Here is a 19195-nt window from a genome sequence, read left to right as displayed (position 1 = left end):
GAAGCCCCTCCAGGACCTTCACAGAGTGGTCCTGAAGCCCCTCCAGGCCCTTCACAGAGTGATCCTGAAGCCCCTCCAGGACCTTCACAGAGTGGTCCTGAAGCCCCTCCAGGACCTTCAGAGTGGTCCTGAAGCCCCTCCAGAACCTTCACAGAGTGGTCCTGAAGCCCCTCCAGGACCTTCACAGAGTGGTCCTGAAGCCCCTCCAGGACCTTCAGAGTGGTCCTGAAGCCCCTCCTTTAACATGCGGGCCATGTGCTTTGGGTCGTTGTCCTGCTGAAAATTGAACCGTCTCCCAGTGTGAGGTCCAGAGCACCTGGAGCAGGTTTTCATCCAGGATGTCTCTGTACGTTGCTGCATTCATCTTTCCCTCCATCCTGACTGGTCTGACTGTTCCTGCTGCTGAAAAACATCCTCGTAGCATGATGCTGCCACCACCATGCTTCACTGTAGGGATGGTGCTGGCCTGGTGAAGAGCGGTGCCTGGTTTCCTCCAAACACGACGCCTGACATTCACACCAGAGAGTTTTAATCTTTGTCTCATCAGAGCAGAGGAGTTTGTTTCTCGTGCTCTGAGAGTCCTTCAGGAGTCTTGGTAAACTCCAGACGATCTGCCATGTGCCTTTTATCAAGGAGTGGCTTTCGTCTGGCCACCCTACCATACAAGCCTGACTGGTGGATTGCTGCAGAGACGTTGTCCTTCTGGAAGGTTCTCTCTCCACAGAGGAACTCTGGAGCTCTGACGGAGTGACATCAGGTTCTTGGTCACCTCCTTGACTAAGACCCTTCTGTCCCGATTGCTCAGCTTAGACGGCCAGCTCTAGGAAGAGTCCTGGTGGTTCCAAACTTCTTCCATCTGTGAATGGAGGAGGCCACTGGGCTCACTGGGACCTTCAAAGCAGCAGAAATGTTTCTGTATCCTTCCCCAGATTTGTTCCTCAACACAATCCTGTCTCAGAGGTCTGCAGACCATTCCTTTGACTTCATGCTTGGTGTTTGTGCTCTGACGGGCACCGTCAACTGTGGGACCTTATAGACACAGACAGGTGTGTCCCTTTCCAAATCAAGTCCAATCAACCGAACCGACCACAGGTGGACTCCATTAAAGTTGTAAACATCTCAAAGATGATCAGTGGAAGCAGAATGGATCGGAGTTCCATTTGGAGCTTCATGACAAAGGCTGTGAATACTTGACGCAAATGTGATTATTAGTTTTTAATTTTTAATAAATTTACAAAAATCTCAGAAAATATTTTTCCATGTTGTCATAATGGAGTATTATTGTGTGTAGCATTTGGAATAAATATTAATTTTATACATTTGGAACGAGGCCGTAACAACAAAATGTGGAAAAAGTGAAGCGCTGTGAAGACTTTCTGGATGCACTGTATCTGTAATTCACTACAGCAAATTAATTTACTTGTTTATCACAGAGTGTCTAAATATTGTTCTTCATGAAGTTTTTCTATTTCAGCAAACCTGCAAAGATGTGTCTCAGCGACAGTTAGCTACTGTAGTCTGTTCGGAGAGGGGATCAGGGTGGACAAGCAAATAAAGCTCAGGCTGTATCAACACAGACGGGGGGTGGGGGGTAATCAGCCAAAAATAACTAAAGGCCTGTGGACCATGCAGTGATACTGCCAGGACTATTATGACATCTGAATCAGAAAGAACTTGGGGCAGTGCAGTTGAACAAACACTGAGAGTTCATGGTTTCTGGATAAATTTCATCTAACAATGACAGTAATCAGTAAACAGGACGAGCAGTGCACGGCTGAGTGGAGGAGGGAGAAGCACTGTGCCACATTTTCTCCTTCCATATTGCAGTCGTCTCTGAGCCATCTGTTGACTTCAGGGGACCCAGTGAAACACAATAATCTGTTTCTCCATGGTAACAATGGACAAAACAAAAGGCAGAGGCTCAGTTCATCTAACAGATGAGGATTGTTCACATCCATTATCTTTTACTCGCTTCTTCCATTTTGAGTCACGGGGTCACCGGTGCCCATGTCCAGCAATCACTGTGCGAGGGGCGGGGTACACCCTGGACAGGTCTCCAGTCCATCACAGAGACACATAGAGACAAACGAGACAAACAACCATTCACTCTCTCACTCACACCTATGGACAATTTAGAGTTACCAGTCAACCTAACATGCATGTTTTTGGTCTGTGGGAGAAAACCCACATACGCACCGAGAGAACATGCAAACTCCACCCAGAAAGGCCCCCGGACCGGGATTTGAACAGGCAACCTTCTAGCTGAGAGGCAGCAGCTCTACCAGTTGCGCCACCGTTCTGCCCATGGATTGTTTACAAGAAAAATTATTTTATTTTATTTTATTCTCTGCTCTTTGTTTCTTTTAATTTTGTTCAACTTTAATAACGTCCATTTCTAAATTCAGTCTTTTTTCCTCGACAAACTGCTTTTGTGGAGTCAAGTCAAACCCTTGGTGGTCCGTCAGTGTGTGACTGCTTTAAGTGTATTCACAACAATCCTGAAGCAATCAAGTCTGTTGTCTGAGTGTATGGATCCGAGCGCTCAGTGGGTACGTGCACACCTGGATTGAGCGATCCAGGAATGTAACTAAAGCAAAAAGATCCTTTTGAATACATACAATTTTCAGAAGTCAACATGTTAATATAAAGGAAATAATCATAATAAAATGGTACAAAGCGAGGTGACCTCTGGCTGCTCGTTCTCCAAAAACATGCATGTTCAGGCCCAGGCCTCCCTTGCAAAAGAGATCTGTGATCTCAGTGGGATTTGCCTGGTTAAATAAAGGTTAATAAATTTTTGAGGAATTCACATTAAGGACTAGAGCTGCAGCAGTTTGCAGGTCGACAAGTGTTCAAACACAAACAAGAATTATCCGGTTTCTAGATCAACCAAACTAAAAGAAAACCAATACTCCATTTTCTAAGATCGGGAAAATTGCATTAAAATTTATCTAATTGCAGGTTTTTTTTATTGCCAACAATACACAAAGAAATATGAAAGACGTATTATTTTAATACATATTTCAGTCATATGTGAATTGACAATATAAAAATCTGATCATTTTGCTGAATACAGGATTTTAGCTGACCAGGTTCCCGGTTCTCACTGTTGGATCATTCTCTTCATAATAGTCCATACAGCTTCAATATAGCACATAAAATACATGTTTTTTTTTATCATCATGCAAAATTAAATGTCCTGTTTTTAACATTTTCATTCACACACATGTATTTTGTCTTGCTTCTACTAACTTTCATACATCATACAGAGCATACCTCCACCTCTCCAGGCTCTCTTCCACCTGCTCCCTACTGTCCCTACAGATCAGTGTCATCTGCAAAAATTATAATCCACAAAGAGTCCAGCCTGACTTCATCTCTACAGAGCATACCTCCACCTCTCCAGGCTCTCTTCCACCTGCTCCCTACTGTCCCTACAGATCAGTGTCATCTGCAAAAATTATAATCCACAAAGAGTCCAGCCTGACTTCATCTGTTAACCTGTCCATCACCACTGTAAACAAGGAGGAGCTCAGATCTAATCCCTGGTTTAATCCCAGCATTTTAATGTATCTTTCTTAATCCCTTTCAGGCTGCTCCCTTCCTCGGTGGTCTCCACAGAAAGTGAACTCGTGAATATTGGAGAATTGTTTTTATGTCAGATGCCCTTTCTACAACCGTTGACCTACCACAGCCCACATGTTGGAGCAGAGGGCTGCCATCTAAGGCACCTGGGGAGTAGCTGAGGGGATTGTGGGGCAAATTAGGATGGAGGCAATGTAGGTGCTTCACCTTTCATACCCAAATTTTGTTTGTAACAATCCAGGGATTTAAACCTGCAACTAGGCCTGTCACGATAACAAATTTTGCTGGGCAATTAATTGTCTCGGAAATTATTGCGATAAGCGATAATATTGTTTGAAATTTGACAATAATTAGTCATTATTGTCAAATTTAAGAAGAAACATTGGTTAATTTGTTTTGCATGTAGCACTTTTTTTCAACCACCGGATGGCAGTATAAGACAGTTTGAACCAAAGGATGGATAGTGAGGGAGCGAGCAGCGTGTCTCTTTAAATTGGGAAGGAAGCCCCTTGATGTGATATGGGCTGTCTCTCTTCGGTTCTCAAAATGGCGAAGACTCGGTGTGGTTTGAGCTCTTTAGCATAGCATTTTTCACACAAGGCTTTTAATAAAAATAAAAAAAAACAGAAAGCAAGTTCTCAGCTTCTTTTTGCAGAGAAAAACTACTTTTTACACGAAGGCACAAGTTTCAACTGTGAAGTTTGGCGCTTCGACAAAACGGAGGTCCCAAAAAAAGGTCGGCCGTTAGCTTAGCTTGTAGCATAGCTTGTCAATTTAGTAGTAGAAAGAGAGACACCAAGAAACGACAAAGCCGATAAATGAAAATGAGGTTGATCAGTTTCATTTATCATGCGATTAATTGATTTATTGTTTATCGCGACAGGTTTACCTGCAACGTCTACATCACAGCCTATTCTTCTCTAACCTCTGCACCATCACTCACCCACTAATGAAACAGTTCATTCTGTTTGCTGGTAACCCTGGTGTCCATTCTCTTTCTGTCTATCTGAAATGAGCTCTTGTCTAAAGAACGAGGCAGAATTTCTAGCTTAATGTGTTTTTTTCGTTACTGTTCCAAGTGATGCTAAAAAACTCAACTGAGTAAAACAAATGTCACCTCACAGGGCCAAATTTAGTATATAGAATTATATATAATAGCCAAAAATGATAAATCTTTGGATGTCCATTGAAAGATGTACGCAGACCTGGGTTCTTAGAAATTTTACATTAAGCATGATTTACAGTATCGCTATTTAAGACATTTGACACTTAGTGATATAAGACTACAACTGACCCTCGATTTAAGAAATAAGACTGCTAGGTGCTCATTTTATACTCAAACCAAATGATTCTCCTCACAGTACAATCACTCAGACAGACATTGTATTGTACAGCTTTTTCTGTGTGATTTTGCTTCTCTTAAAACAAGAGTTCTAGACAAACGTTCAAAAAAATGTTTTTCACGTACTGTACAATTTCCTCTGTGCCTAATAAATGGAAGTTTAAGTGAATAAACGTCGAGCTCATATGAATGTTTTCTGAAAACTGTATTTTTGTATGAAACACTGTGAGAGTCTCTAGAGCATACAGCTGTCAAGACCTATACTTAAATGCATGGGCATCAGGGAACACAAAGTTATTTTCTGTCTCATGGTTGCCATGGAAACAATACGCGCTATTCAGGATGCTCGGGTTAAAAATAGGAGCTCTTTTCACTCATGCACTCCGCCCCTTCCATGTTGTCTTTTTCACCAACAGCAACTACTTTCTTCTGTCATCATTTTAAAAGCTACACCTTCAAGCCTCAACACAAGAAAGACTGCTGATGAACTTAAACTTGTTGTTTTGTGCTTTTGAACATAGTAGGAGGTGACTCCTTCACAAACAAAGCTGAAACACAATATTTAATTAGTTTTCTTATTTGAAAGGTTGAGTGAAAATACAAGCAGCAATATAAAATTTTATTTACTCGTTTTCTTTTTTAATATAAAGAAAAAAAATAATAATTCAAAATTATTTTTTTTTGTTATTACCAAAACAAATTGTTAATCTCCAAAAAGTGCACATGCAGTTTACTTAAAAGCACTGACCACAACAATTATTTTGCATATAACCAAGAATATGTTAAGAGCCATAAAAGGGAACCCCAGTTAACCCTATTAACCACCAGTGGTTTCATATTTCTCTTTGACAACCTACAAAATACATTCTACTTCTTTTTGTATCCTGACCATTTAACATGTTAGAAACTACTGTAGCAGCTATTATTAAATGTGAGCAATGCATTCTGGGTTGGTGATGACATCAACAGTTTTATATTTACTGAATAGCAGAATCGGTGCCACATGATGCTGCTTTTGCTGTTCTTCAGTTGAAAGGCAACGTGGGAAGGAAAGCATTTTTCTAAAAAATAAAAAGACCCATATCTGTGATCTCATCTGATCGGTTCAACACCCGTATTAATGAAACTAGCATTACTTGAAGGAATCCATATCATCGATCACATTACATGCTAAAGTTTTAAACAAAGATACTGCACCATCACAGTTAGCAATCTGAGAGTGTGCTGTGGATAACTCAACTACTACCACACAACATTTTAGTTCAATATCTGTAAAAAAAACAACAGCTATTTTTGTTCTTGCTGAGGTTATTTAGCTGTGGCGGCCACCTTGAATCTGGTTGGTAAATCAGTAGTAGATGTACATCCAATGATAAGCGAGTTTCATTAAAATCCACACACTGGTTCAACAGAGAAACAATAAGCAAACACACACACAGGTACTGTATTTTCCGGCCTATAAGTTGCAGTTTTTTGCATAGTTTACATGCCCTGCGACTTATAGGCCGAAGCGACATATTTATGGATTTTTTTCCCATATTTATAAACCATTTTTTAGCTGAAAAATGGCCGTTTCAATTCATTCTGACTGAAAAAAGAATAGCAGTACCACTTTCAGCCACTTGGTGGCAGCAGATTATTAATAACTGTATGGCATGCTGCTGGCTGTTGTTTCATGTAATAGGTAAACGTGGCTTTAATGCCAAATTCAAAAAAGTTCAAGACAAAAACAACTGGACTTTATTTATTATACTATACTTTATACTTTATTGCTTTTTTTCTTGAACTTTTTAGAATTTACCATGTCCTGAATGACTGAGAATCTTCACCAGCTTCTAATGACTCAATCGGCCTGCCATATCGCCCCACCTTCATCCTGCTCTCTGCTTGGAACCATCAAAACAGCTGCACCACCCCGGCGATATGCAGCTGATTTGACCTTTAAAGTGCATTTATTAAGCAAATGTCAGACTGAGACACACATTTACTATAATTTCGAGCAAACAAATAATTGTTTTTAAGTGTTAATCTTGTTAAATTCTTGTTAAAGTCCTCCCATGCACGCTCCCGCAATTTGGCAGCCCATTGGTTTTTGGCACAACACATTTCCGGGTTGTCGGAGGAGACGCGTAACAAACGCGACCCGTCAGCGGTGACGCAGAATAGATGCGACGTACACGGCGAAGCGACATATTTAACGAATTTTTCCACTTTATTAAACAAATATGGACTGATGCGACCTGAGAATCACACACAACCCTATCTTAAAATACTGACTGACTTTTACCCCCATGCAACCCCACAAGTCACTGCTGCTCACCGTTTCTTACTTTGAACACCACTTCTCTATCCTTATGGGTTGAAAATTACCATAAGTAACAAAATGGAATTGTGAATATGTCTCAAAGTAACAGTACATCCCATGAGCCTTTGCACTGACCGTCCTGACACTGTTTCAGTCCAAGTGCCCCCCCCCCTTCAGCTCATCACAGTATTGTTTAGTCAGAAGGTGGAGCTCCTCTATTTGGATTAAACAGCGGCTGTAGCACAAACACTAAACACTGCTCCATCGTCAGCTTTCATCCTCCCTGGTCTACATGTTGGGGTACACCTCCAGTGAAGAGCTCAGTGCTGTTTTCATCTCATGCAAAGCGCTCAAGTTCACAATGATCAGAAGTCAAAATTACCACTTGCTGACAAAAGGTGAAAAGCAGGTGATATTTATCCTGGTGTCTGTGTGTGTGTGTGTGTGTTACCATAAAAATCTTATGAGACATGGGAAAAAATAAAAATAAAAAATGAAACCAGCAGAAAGTAATCATTAGACATCTGCAACTTTTGAAGTCAACACAATTCAAGACGCCAGCTCCTGCCAAATGATTTTAGAAAGCATCAATGGATTTAACTTGGTCCGATGAACAAATATTAATTAAGAGTCAGTATGGTAGTAGCTGACGCTGAGCCGTAACACATATTCAGAGCACAAACAAACGGCACAAGACTTCGTTTAAAATGTTGCCTTTAACTATTTGCAGTTGTTAGCAAATATCTTTACATACATGCTCCAAGTGCTACTCACTGCACAAGAGTTTTGCTTATTACTATAGCATTAACTGTTGTGCCAACTCTGTTAGCAAAATATTCTTTGAACACTTAGATGGATTTTGCTGAATCTCCGAGACAAAGCTAATAGATTTGATCAAAAATAAAAAGATTAGAACTCAATCAGTTTTATAATTACTGAGGTAAAATTTGATGTGGTAGTGAGATTACGTATAATGTTATGTTTTATTAATTGCCTATAGTTTTATTTACAACATTTATAACATTAACAGCTTTATAACATTTTGTATCAGTACCCACAATGCAGTGCAACGTAAATAACAATGGAGGACTACAAACAGAAGGATTTTTACTAATGATACAAAACCAAAAAATACATGGCGTCTTTTCAGTGCTACATTTGCAAAGCGTACGACGTCAACATTAATCTTTCTGGAAACAAAATTCACTATACGTGTTTTGGCAATTATACCACATTTAGCCAAAAAAGTCCATGCTCAATAATCCAGGTTTATTGAGCATGGACTTTTTTAGTTTTGAACCGGTTTGACATGACTGTTGACGAGGAAGAGGGCCAGCATTGGAGGAGGGGGCGTGCCAAAGACACCATCTTAGCACCAGCATAACTGGTTTGTTCCACTTTGGAGTAAGCTGTTGGGGGAAGAATCAGTTTTGTGTTGTGTGTTTCCTTGACTGATGAAGCCTTCTGGATGGAAGGTGAAACGTTTCAGCAAAAAAAGAAACTGTCCAGATGACCTGACTGACAATTGTTGGATACCACATTTAGGTGAACACAAAAGAAGCAAGATGGATAACCTGAAGGGAGCTCTTTAAAAAAAGCATCTCCTGCATTAGGGATGTACAATATTATCGGCACGGTATCGGCCGATTTTCACGATACAGTTAAATATCGAACATCGGCCATTCCATCGAAATAACTCACCGATATAAAAGGCTTCCGTTTTAAGTTCATTTTTTATTTAAGAACCAGTCAAGTATATCTATTAATGCACTACTACATTTGCACTTTTCACATGTCGCTTGTGAACAGGTTGAGTTTAGATTTGTGAAAATTTACAAATTTGCACTGTTCCAGTGTTGTCGTTGTGTTAGAGAGTAAATGTCATGAATAAATTTGACATTAAACATAATCCAAGTTGAAGTGTTGCATCATTTTCAGCCCTCGTTTGGGCATCTGCATTTGGGAGCAGGTTCAATTGACAAAGACCATGCAGAGTAATGTAGTATTTTAATTCCACAGCAGAGAAAGCCATGTAGTCTCTGGGGCAAAAAACATATTGGTACTGGTTATCAGCCAAATAAGTTTTAACATACCGGCCAAAAATCTAATATCGTGCATCCGTATCCTGCACCATTAAACCTGAAGAGTCATTTAAACTTCACTCAGCTCAGCAGCCTCAGACTGAGGACCCATCGTGGGGGTTAAAGGTCATTTTGACCCAACACACATGACCTGTCGTTAAATGTTTGTTTACCCCCACATTCCTGTGTTTTATTTCAAACTGGAGTATAAGTAAGTTGAAACTCTTCACGTTCCTACTCGTGGAGAGTATTTCTGCAGCAGTCAGACCAGACAAACTAAAAGCTGCTTCACGGGAATAACGCGTGCAAGCCAAGACTTGTTCATATTCATGGGCTAACAAAAAAGCACGTTCGACTTTAACTGGGGTTTAAGCACAAAAACACCAGTAAGAGTTATAACTCAGGCAGTCATTTAAGGGTCAGCATCAACTGAGCACTTTCTGGACACTCCCACCAGACCTCAGTTTAATATCATGAAATTTATCGTTGCGGAGCTCAACATCAAATCAGCAACACTAATAACGTTTAAAAAATGTCTTCTGAGACGCGACACTTGCTCATCTGGACATCGGCGTGAATAATATGTGGGAATAAAAAGTCTAAATGATATTGTTTGTTACATCAAATGCATCTTCATTCAAAAAGCGAGGAAGTTTGAGGATGACTATGATTTGTTGACTTGTAAGAGCGAACACAAAGCGGCTGTTTCATCCTTAAACGAGCGACTGTACTATTTCAAATAAAAGCCATTAGTGTTTTGTGACAGCTCGTTTCCAGATGCAAGATGACGTCACAGCGTAGCTAGCTAATTGTTAGCATCCCTGGCTAACGTCTACCTTGTCCTCTGGCGGCTGCAGCGGCGGCTCGGTGTCTTTGGCTCCGCGGTGCCGTAACTCCGCCATCTTAGAGACAGGAGACCGAAAGTCAAGAGCCGAGGTCCAGAGGTTCCGACAGGAGATGGTTTGCTGGATAAACTGCTCAGTTTCGAGCTAGGTGCTGCTGCACGGCAACGCTTCTTACCGCCGCCTACTCGAAGAATCCAAAACATGGCAGGGAGGTTCCGGTTTTCAAAATAAAGTCCTCCTTCTGAACAGACCTCGAGGTGAATTAATACGTTTTGTTGTTTTTTCTCCCTATTTTTCTTATTCTTATTTTAACAGAATTAGAGCTACTTACGTGTTTTTTTTTTATTTTTTATTAATGGGATTTGAGTTTGAGTGGTCTGAAAATCTGCCGATAAAAAAGGCACATTTTAACATTTGATTATTTCTTAACTGATAAATTAATTTATCTCCTGCTTGTTTCTCCACATTGTTAGGAATAAAATAACCTTTGATGATAAATTGTGGGAAATAGCACAATGTGGGTTGGCGAATATAAAATTGAAAATAGATCATAAAAAGATGACTAGAATATCTGTCAGATGTGTAAACTAGGCAATAAAGTGATAAATAGTATATTTTTAGTGACTGCTAACTTCAAAATCAACCATTCATTCGACGTTTATTTAGACAGGTTAGTCCCATTGAGCCTCGAAGACTCATTTACAAGAGAGACCTGATTTCAACAAAGAATGATGACAACAATGGACAACAGTGACAACAATAAACAATTATAAAAAGTCACACAATTTTTTTTTTTTTTTAACAAATCCATCCATTATCTTTACCATCCATCCATCCATTTTCTTTACCCGCTTATTCCATTTTGGGTCACGGGGGTCGCTGGTGCCCATGTCCAGCAATCACTGTGTGAGGGGCGGGGTACACCCTGGACGGGTCGCAAGTCCATCACAGGGACACAGAGAGACAAACAAGACAAACAACCATTCACTCTCTCACTCACACCTAGGGACAATTTAGAGTTACCAATCAGCCTTACATGCATGTTTTTGGTCTGTGGGATGAAACCGGAGCACCCGGAGAAAACCCACGCATGCACGGAGAGAACATGCAAACTCCACCCAGAAGGCCCCTGGACCGGGGTTTGAACCAGGGACCTGCTCACTGAGAGGCAGCAGCTCTACCAGTTGCGCCACCGTGCTGAAAAAAAACGAAAAGAAAAGTAGCAAAAACCAGCTAGATTCTAAGGTGAATGTAGAAAACTAAAACCAGGAACATGTCTGCATTGGTACCTGCCAGGAGTCCAATAGATTCTTAAAGCTACTTAGAGAGGTCAAGGTCAGATCTTTTTGTAAGATATTCAAAGAAACAGGAGCGGAGTAGGAGAAGGCCCTTTTGCCTAGTTCAGTCCTCACTGAGGGAACACTGCAGGTAATAATGTCCTGAGAGCGCACACTGTAGCTGCACTCACACAGAGACATGTAGGAGGAGATGTATGAAGGCAGCAGACCAAGAAGTGATTTATAGATGAAAATGTACCAGTAAGAGAGTCTGCGTGAAGTTAATGATGTCCACTCAACCAGTGAATACAGGGTGCAGTGGTGGGTACGATAATCACAGCCAGTTATGAATCTTAGTGCACCATGATAGACAGCATCCAACATCTGCAGGGTGCTTGTAGGAGCGTTCATGTAAATAATGTCACCGTAATCAATGGAGGGAAGGAAAGTCACAGATACAAGGCGTTTTCTAGCATTCAGGATTAGACAGGATCTGTTTCTGAAAAAGAAACCCAGTTTAACTTTCAGTTTCTTTACCAAGTTTTCCACATGGAGCTTCAAAGAGAGATGTGAGTCGACCAAGATACCCAAATATTTATAGGAATAATAAACCATGACACTTTCTGCGGTCAGTAGGAAAATAGTTCCTTATAAAGCCGTTAATGAGAAACAAAACATCAACCTCAAAAGTCAACTATGAAGTTAAATTATAGTTCACATCATTTGAATATGTGTGGGGATTATAAAATAAATAATAATGAGTCAAAGAGCAGCTTAATAGGTCAGAACGACTTTAGTAAAGCATTCTCAGACTTGATAATATAATAGGTTACCAAGGGGATAATCAGAGTCTCACAGTCTTTGTGAGATGATGTAGGTTGGTGCTTATAATGTGTCACGTACTCAGTGGAAAGAGATGACAGCTAATGTGGGCCTGATTGATTGGACAGGGACTTCAGTGAGTCTGTAAGGTGTTTGATTGGATAGAAATTGAAAACAGTAAGTGTCACTGGGTGGATAAACAGTCTATAAATGTGGGAACAGAGGTGACACACAGCAGAACTGTATTGTACAGGGGCCCCTTGATGTCAGGTAACGTATACACAATTCCCTCTTGTTCACACATTTTGAAGTCTGTAAAAATAAAGACGTTGTTTAATTCTGACATAAGCGAGTGTTCCTTCCAAGCAAACAACCCGGACGGGGGAAGAGGAGAAGAACCTTGTTTCCCATTACAACATCTGAGCCAAGTTTTAGAATTCAACAGGCATTACTTGCCATCCTGCCTAAATGTGTACATCCTATAGTGAGAATATGGCACGCACGCAGCTGGATATCTCATCGACTTGCAAGACTTGATGATGTGTCTATTCTCTGCTGCCATTTGTGGATTTTAAGGATGCATTTAGAATTGGATTTACAATAACTGGTTCCTGCTTTTTGGATTTGGCTGGTTGCTGGTTTATCTACAATCAAGGAAGTCGTCGGCAGCAAATGTGGACCCGATCACGCTGCTTGCCTTTATGATGGCTTGGTTTGTGCCTCGAGCACCCAGACTCAAATGCTTTGAGCAGAATAGATAAGATCTCGGGGATTATTCTCAGGCACGGTCAATTGGTGTGGCCATGTAATTTGGACATTTCGGAACCGAGTGGACCAACACAGACTCAAGGTAGAAAGTTCTGCCCCCAAAACAACTATGTGTTTATTTGAATTTGGCTCCCTTGCCTGTCCTTGCAGGCCATCTTATCTGAATTCACCTGGAGGACATGTAATCGAACGCTCTGCCCCCCTCTGCCTCCCATTGAGGAATTTCCAACTGATAACCAAATGAAACCAGCTGAATAAACATTGTGTCATCGTTTCAGGACTCTTGGATTCCCATAGGTGTTGTCCTTGGCCATTCCCCAACATCCCTCGAGAATGTTTACGGATATCACCGGAGGAAACTGGTTGATTATTCCATCCTTATCAGAACTCTTACAGTGTCCTCGAGTGCATCCTTGGACATCTCTCCACTCTCGTCTTCTCCCCCCACCTGCGGAATGTCTACGTCACTATGTGCTGTTTGTGTGAGGTTTTTTTTTTTAATATATATTAGAATTTTTCTTTTCAACCAAGAAGAAAGAGTTTGATAGGATTTTTTTTTTGCCTCCAATTCCTGCACGTGTCCAGTTTCACTACTTTTTGTTGTCTGTCTAAACAGATCTCACTTGTAAATGAGTCTTTGAGGCTCAATGTGATTTATCTGTCTAAATAAATGTTGAATGCAGAAAAACAAAGAGAATGTGTCTTATTTTAATTTCTTCACTGCTAAAAATGTGTTTATGATTGTTAAGTCCTTTAATACTGAGTGATACTTCATATGTTTTAAAGTGGGGATGTGTAGAAATGCAAATTCTTTTTAGACACTTTTACAATGCCATTAATTTAGCAATAAATAGTTATTTGCATAGATTTTTGTGGTTCTTCACTTATGCAAACAGTGGTAGCAGCAGCCTGGGGCACTTCCTGCAGGATTTTCATATTTCTGCCAGAGTAACACACAGATGAACATCGACTGTGGTGTAAAGGTTTATCAGACCGCATTTCGTTGAATCCCAGAAACATTCTGAGACCGGAGCTGTTTTAAGACAGCATCAAGTCCCTCTGCTCAGATTAGCAGTCAATCCAGTCAGATTAAACATAATTTCTGTCAACCCCATAGAAGAAACTTTCTATAGAAGGTAAAATATTTATTGTTTAAAAGCTCTCCACAACACCAAACACATCTGAACTAAAATGTTAATGTGGCTCGCCTGCTGATTATTTCTATGCGACACAAAAAAGACATAATCAATGTTAGGATTATAAACAATGTTTTATAATGTGGCACACCGTGATTCACGGTCATTTATGTGTACTGATCAAATGATAAATCGGGAACAACTCTGACTGAAGAAGAAAAAAAGACGTAATTGTTCAGTTATAGTTGGCCATGATATTTTACTAACACAACACACAAATTAAACACACACACACATATGCAGTACAGTGACATGAGTGAAAACAATATAGTCTTAATACCACACAACGGGGTACAAAGTATTTTTGATTTGTTTGTTTTTCACAACAATTTAAAATTTCTCAAACTCCTTCGAGTCAGACCTGAAGGGCTGAGTCCACTGCTTTCACATCTTTGTAGCCGTTTGGTTACATCTTAGCAAATCTTATCCTACATGAATGCCAATTAAATTCAGTTTATTTCTCCAAGTCACAAGTTGTCTCAGGACACTGTACAGAAACATTCACATACACAAAAGACCAATTAGTAAAGTTCTCTATCTAAGGAATCCAGCAGACAAGTTGAATCTTTACTTTGTTGCAGTCTCCCATCCTGAGCAAGCACAGTGGCAACAGTGGAAAGGAAAAACTCCCTTTTAACAGGAAGAAACCTCCAGCAGAACCAGGCTCAGGATGAGCGGCCATCTGCGTTGACCGGCTGGGTTTGACAGGACAGGAAGGAGAGACAAATGAACACAGAATGGCAGGTCCAGATGTAGGTCCAGGTGTATCTGAAAGACAAAAACACATGTCAAGGATAGAAAAAATAATTACAAATACAAAACAGGTTGAGCAGAGTAAGTAAAGACAGTAGCAGAGTGAATAAATGACACAGCTGTTGTCTGGAAAAAAAAACCTCTCGCTGAATGTCAGCAAAACAAAAAAGATGATAGTGGACTTCAGGAGACAGCCTGGAGGTCAGCACTCCACCATCTAATAAACAACGCTGAGGTGGAGCAGGTCAGCAGCTTCAAGTTTTTCTGTGTTCACATGACTGAGGATCTGTCCTGGACTTTACATACAGACACTGTGGTCAAGAAAGCCCGACAAAGACTCTGCTTCCTAAGAAGTTCACCAACTTTGTGGTGTACCGTCGAGAGCCTGCTGACAGGCTGCATCACAGGGTGGTATGGTTTATGCTGTAGTTATCATCTTGTCCAGCAGGGGGCAGCAGCTGCTCAGTGAGCCGCACAGCTCAGGGCCTGTCAGCAGCATGCATTTATTAATATTTAATAAGTCACTGCTGTTGCAGTGAGGCTGAGCTCTGCAGCCCAGATACAACAGCTCAATATGTCCTGGCATCACCTGCTCACTCAGGAACAACTGAACACTATTTTACACAACTACTTTTGTCTTATGTCTGGTAAAGTTTTTAAAATTTAAATTGGTTGTCTCCATTTAATATTTGTGTGCTCATCCACTATGCGCCTGCATCTTTTTGTCTTGTGTCTGCTGTAAATTCTCTGCAAACATCTGGCTTGAAAACAAAAATGTGATAAAAGCAGAATGCATTAAACAAAGAAACAAAACAGTCTTCATTATGCACCCCGATGCAGTTTGTTACGTTACGTGAAAACAAAAAAGTAAAACTTTTTGTTTGCTTTTCGCTGGACCTTTATGTTAATAAATGCAGATGTTTAATTTTTTTTTCATAACAAAATAATTTGTGTCTTTATTTCCAATTATAATTTGTCTGCAGGGGGACAGCACACTAAGCCCCTCCATCAAATCCAGCAATTTCAAGGATGTGTTTCAAATGAACAGTGTTGTTTTAAAAAGTGATTTGTTTTCTATCTGTCCAAGTTTTTAACCTTTAACTGTAATGTAATGTCAACTTCCTGTCTGTAATTATGACTCAAACCCAGATGGGAAACATTGCAGACAACCACCCTGCACCTCAGTTCTCACATCCACCCACCCACAGACGAGGACTGCAGTGGTTTTAGGTGAAGTGTTTTATCCTTGCTGCAGTGTGGTGCCCTGCCTGCACACACACATCGTGACTGCTCCTGTGTGGCTGTCCCTTCTCGTGGTGCAACGTTAGTTTGCTGTTTTTGCTCGACTTGTCTCCGAGTCTCAAGCAGCCCAAAATGTTTTGGCTGCTGCTTCTCATCAGCTCCTCCAAAAACTGCGGGGCTCCGGGACATCTGCAATGCAGAAGTCTATATATAGCATCAGAGTTAGGGGAGAGAGGGGGAGAAGGAGTGGGAGACACAGACTGACACAGAGGGATGGCAAGAGGCAACAATCAGGGAAATGAGCTCTGAGACAGAAGACAACTTGTGTGAACAGCAGAGAATCTCAGAACAGGAAGTAAGCAGAGGCAAGGACAGCATCAGATGAACTTCACTTAAAAGAGCAAACTTAATTAATGCCTGTGAACTCCCAGAGGCAGGACCAGAACTGGGAGGCTGTTATGTTGTGGCACAGTGTTTATGGCTTTATCTGGGATGGGAGCAGCGGGGGAGGAAGAGAAGCAATTTGAATATGTAATGCACCTGCACAACAACAGAAGGTGCTGACAGCAGAGCTACACCTTCAACATGAAGGACGCGTCCACAGCAGCACCAGCAGCCCACAGAGCTGATCTGACTCTTTGCTCTTCAATAAATGTACCCTCGAACACGCACACTCTGTCTGACACCCCCCATGCTGAGTCATAACGCTCCCTGTGTCACTGAGGGGGGGTGAGGACTGCTCAGCTCTCCAACAGAAGCACATCTTACTGCCCTGTTCATCTCATCCAGGGTGCGGTCAGAAGCGTCCTCCTGGGTTTCATCTTTGACACCCTGCAGAGACGATCACCCCTGCTGCTCTGCAGAAACTAGACTTTCAGAGGATCTTTATCGTGCTGCTGCTTTCAGTGTTGAACCCTCGTGCAGGAAGACAGGAGACTCCCAGGTAAAAGTAAAGGACTTGAGTTTATTTTATATAACAAAGCAAAAATGCTGACGGGGCAGAAAAACTCATGTTCAGGGAGAATGACAGAGGAGAGCATGTTGCTTAGGAGAACATCCACGGACAACTGGCAGGATACAAGGACGCAGAATAAGTATAGACAGTGATGAGACAGAATGACAAACACCTGGAGTGATTAGGGTTAGACACAGGTGAGGCAGGAGCTGAACATGAGGAGGAGGAACACTGAGGGATGAATGAAACATGAGGATACAGAGCCAGACACTCCACAACCTCAACTTCCTCTTTGACTGCACTGAATTAACATTTTTGGATGAAGCCTTGTTAATTATTTCAGCGTGGAGTCATTTAGTGGAGAAGTCTGCCATGTTGGGACAGTCTTCTTCTGTAGATTATACATTAAACTAGTCACTTTATAATCATATAGTGTGGCAAGGAAGTGGGATCAGTAGTAAGGAAGTGATACATCACATGTTTTGAATGGTGAATTGTTCATTTTAAGGGACAGTTTGTTTTCTATGGGTGTTGGGAAGTCCCTTCAGTAAATCCATAAAAACATTAAAGACAAAACAACTGGATTTATTTACTGAAGACGTTTCTCTTCTCATCCGAGGAGATTTCTCAACTGATAATAAATAAATTCCAGTTGTTTTTGTCTTTACCCTTTTTTTTTTTACCCATGTCCTGGATAACTGAGAATCGTCACCAGCAAAAGTCCCTTCAGTAGATAGAGGTGAGATATGTATCTGGAGAATTGTGGGAGACTTGTGAAAAGTTAACTGAACAAACTCAGGCTCAGAGTGTAGTAATAAAATGAAATAATATTGTATCTCAATATTGTATATTATATATCTCAAGCGAGCACTGTGTTGGCTTTCACATCCCACTGGTTGTGCATCAAATACATTATGGATGTGCAACACCTTCACCCTAGGGTCAGACTGTGCAATGACCAAAGATGGCTACAGCACAGACAGACCTCATTAGGGTAAAGGTGAAAGGTCATAACAGGACAATGAGAGACAGAACTAACATGGCTTGTTTTGAAGGGTTACAGGAGAAAACATCTCCTCTCTAAAACAAACATGGTGGCACAACTTCACACCTGAAGGAGAGCAGAACAATGGTCCAAACACAGCAGCTGCTCCTCAACAGAATCACTGAAAGGGAAAAGAACCAAGGAGCTGCAACGGTCCAAAGTCCAGAGCTGAAATTCTGTGACGAGACCTTCAAACGGCTGCAAACCTCAGTGAACTGGAGCAACACTGGGAAGCTGAGTGGACCAACGTTCCTCTACAACCATTTTGAGACAAACAGAACACAACTCCTGAGAGCTCTTCTGCTGAAGGAGGCTCTACGAGGTGCTGGGTCAGGGCCTGGACTTTGTTTTGTACTCAGCTTTATCAGTTTGTTTTCAATGTTGTCTCATTAATAATGACGGAGTCTGGTGAGAGGTTTTATAAATTTAAGTTTAGTTGAATAATTTTAAAACCTGGTAAAGACCTTTTTATGTTGGGTCATGACAAAAGTGTCAAACTGAAAGAGGATGGTCTTTATTTATTCCTGTAACTGTGGATAAGACTTTGAGGTTACATCCCACAACTGCCAGGGGAGCCCAAGGACAACAACAACAAAACTATTAAACATTGTTTTACTTAAATATCTAACTTTATTTACCTTATACCAAAATTCATGCTCAATATTCCAGGTATAAATCCAACAATGTTCAGTCAGGTCATCTGGATGATTTCTTTTATTGCTGAGACGTTTTATCCTTCATCCAAAGGACTTCTTCAGACTGAGGAGACACCAAACCAAACTGAATCCCACAAACAGCTCCCTCCCAGAGATAAAAAAAAACAGTTTGCTGGTGCTAAAATGTTCTCCAGGGCCCACCTTCTCCCCCGTCAACTCCTCTGAGACAGTCATGCCAAAGTGTTTCAAAACACCAAAGTTCATGCTCATTAATCCAACAATGTTCAGTCAGGACATCTGGACCGTTTCTTTTGTTGCTGAGA

General features: G+C 41.0%; 1 protein-coding gene across 1 annotated transcript in view; it reads right to left on the bottom strand.

Annotated features, from left to right (window-relative positions):
* Positions 1–10215, bottom strand: part of cds2 (CDP-diacylglycerol synthase (phosphatidate cytidylyltransferase) 2) — a 32036-nt gene extending 21821 nt beyond the window's left edge. Inside the window, exon 1 of the mRNA XM_037681205.1 lies at positions 10150–10215. Within this exon, the coding sequence (XP_037537133.1) occupies positions 10150–10215 (66 nt within the window). The remainder of the gene's footprint in view (positions 1–10149) is intronic.
* Positions 10216–19195: the final 8980 nt, after the last annotated feature.

This window comes from Nematolebias whitei, chromosome 8, assembly GCF_014905685.2.
Source record: "Nematolebias whitei isolate Nwh7 chromosome 8, NemWhi1, whole genome shotgun sequence".
In the NCBI taxonomy this organism is placed as follows: Eukaryota; Metazoa; Chordata; class Actinopteri; order Cyprinodontiformes; family Rivulidae; genus Nematolebias; species Nematolebias whitei.
This window is presented reverse-complemented; position numbering and strand designations above follow the sequence as displayed.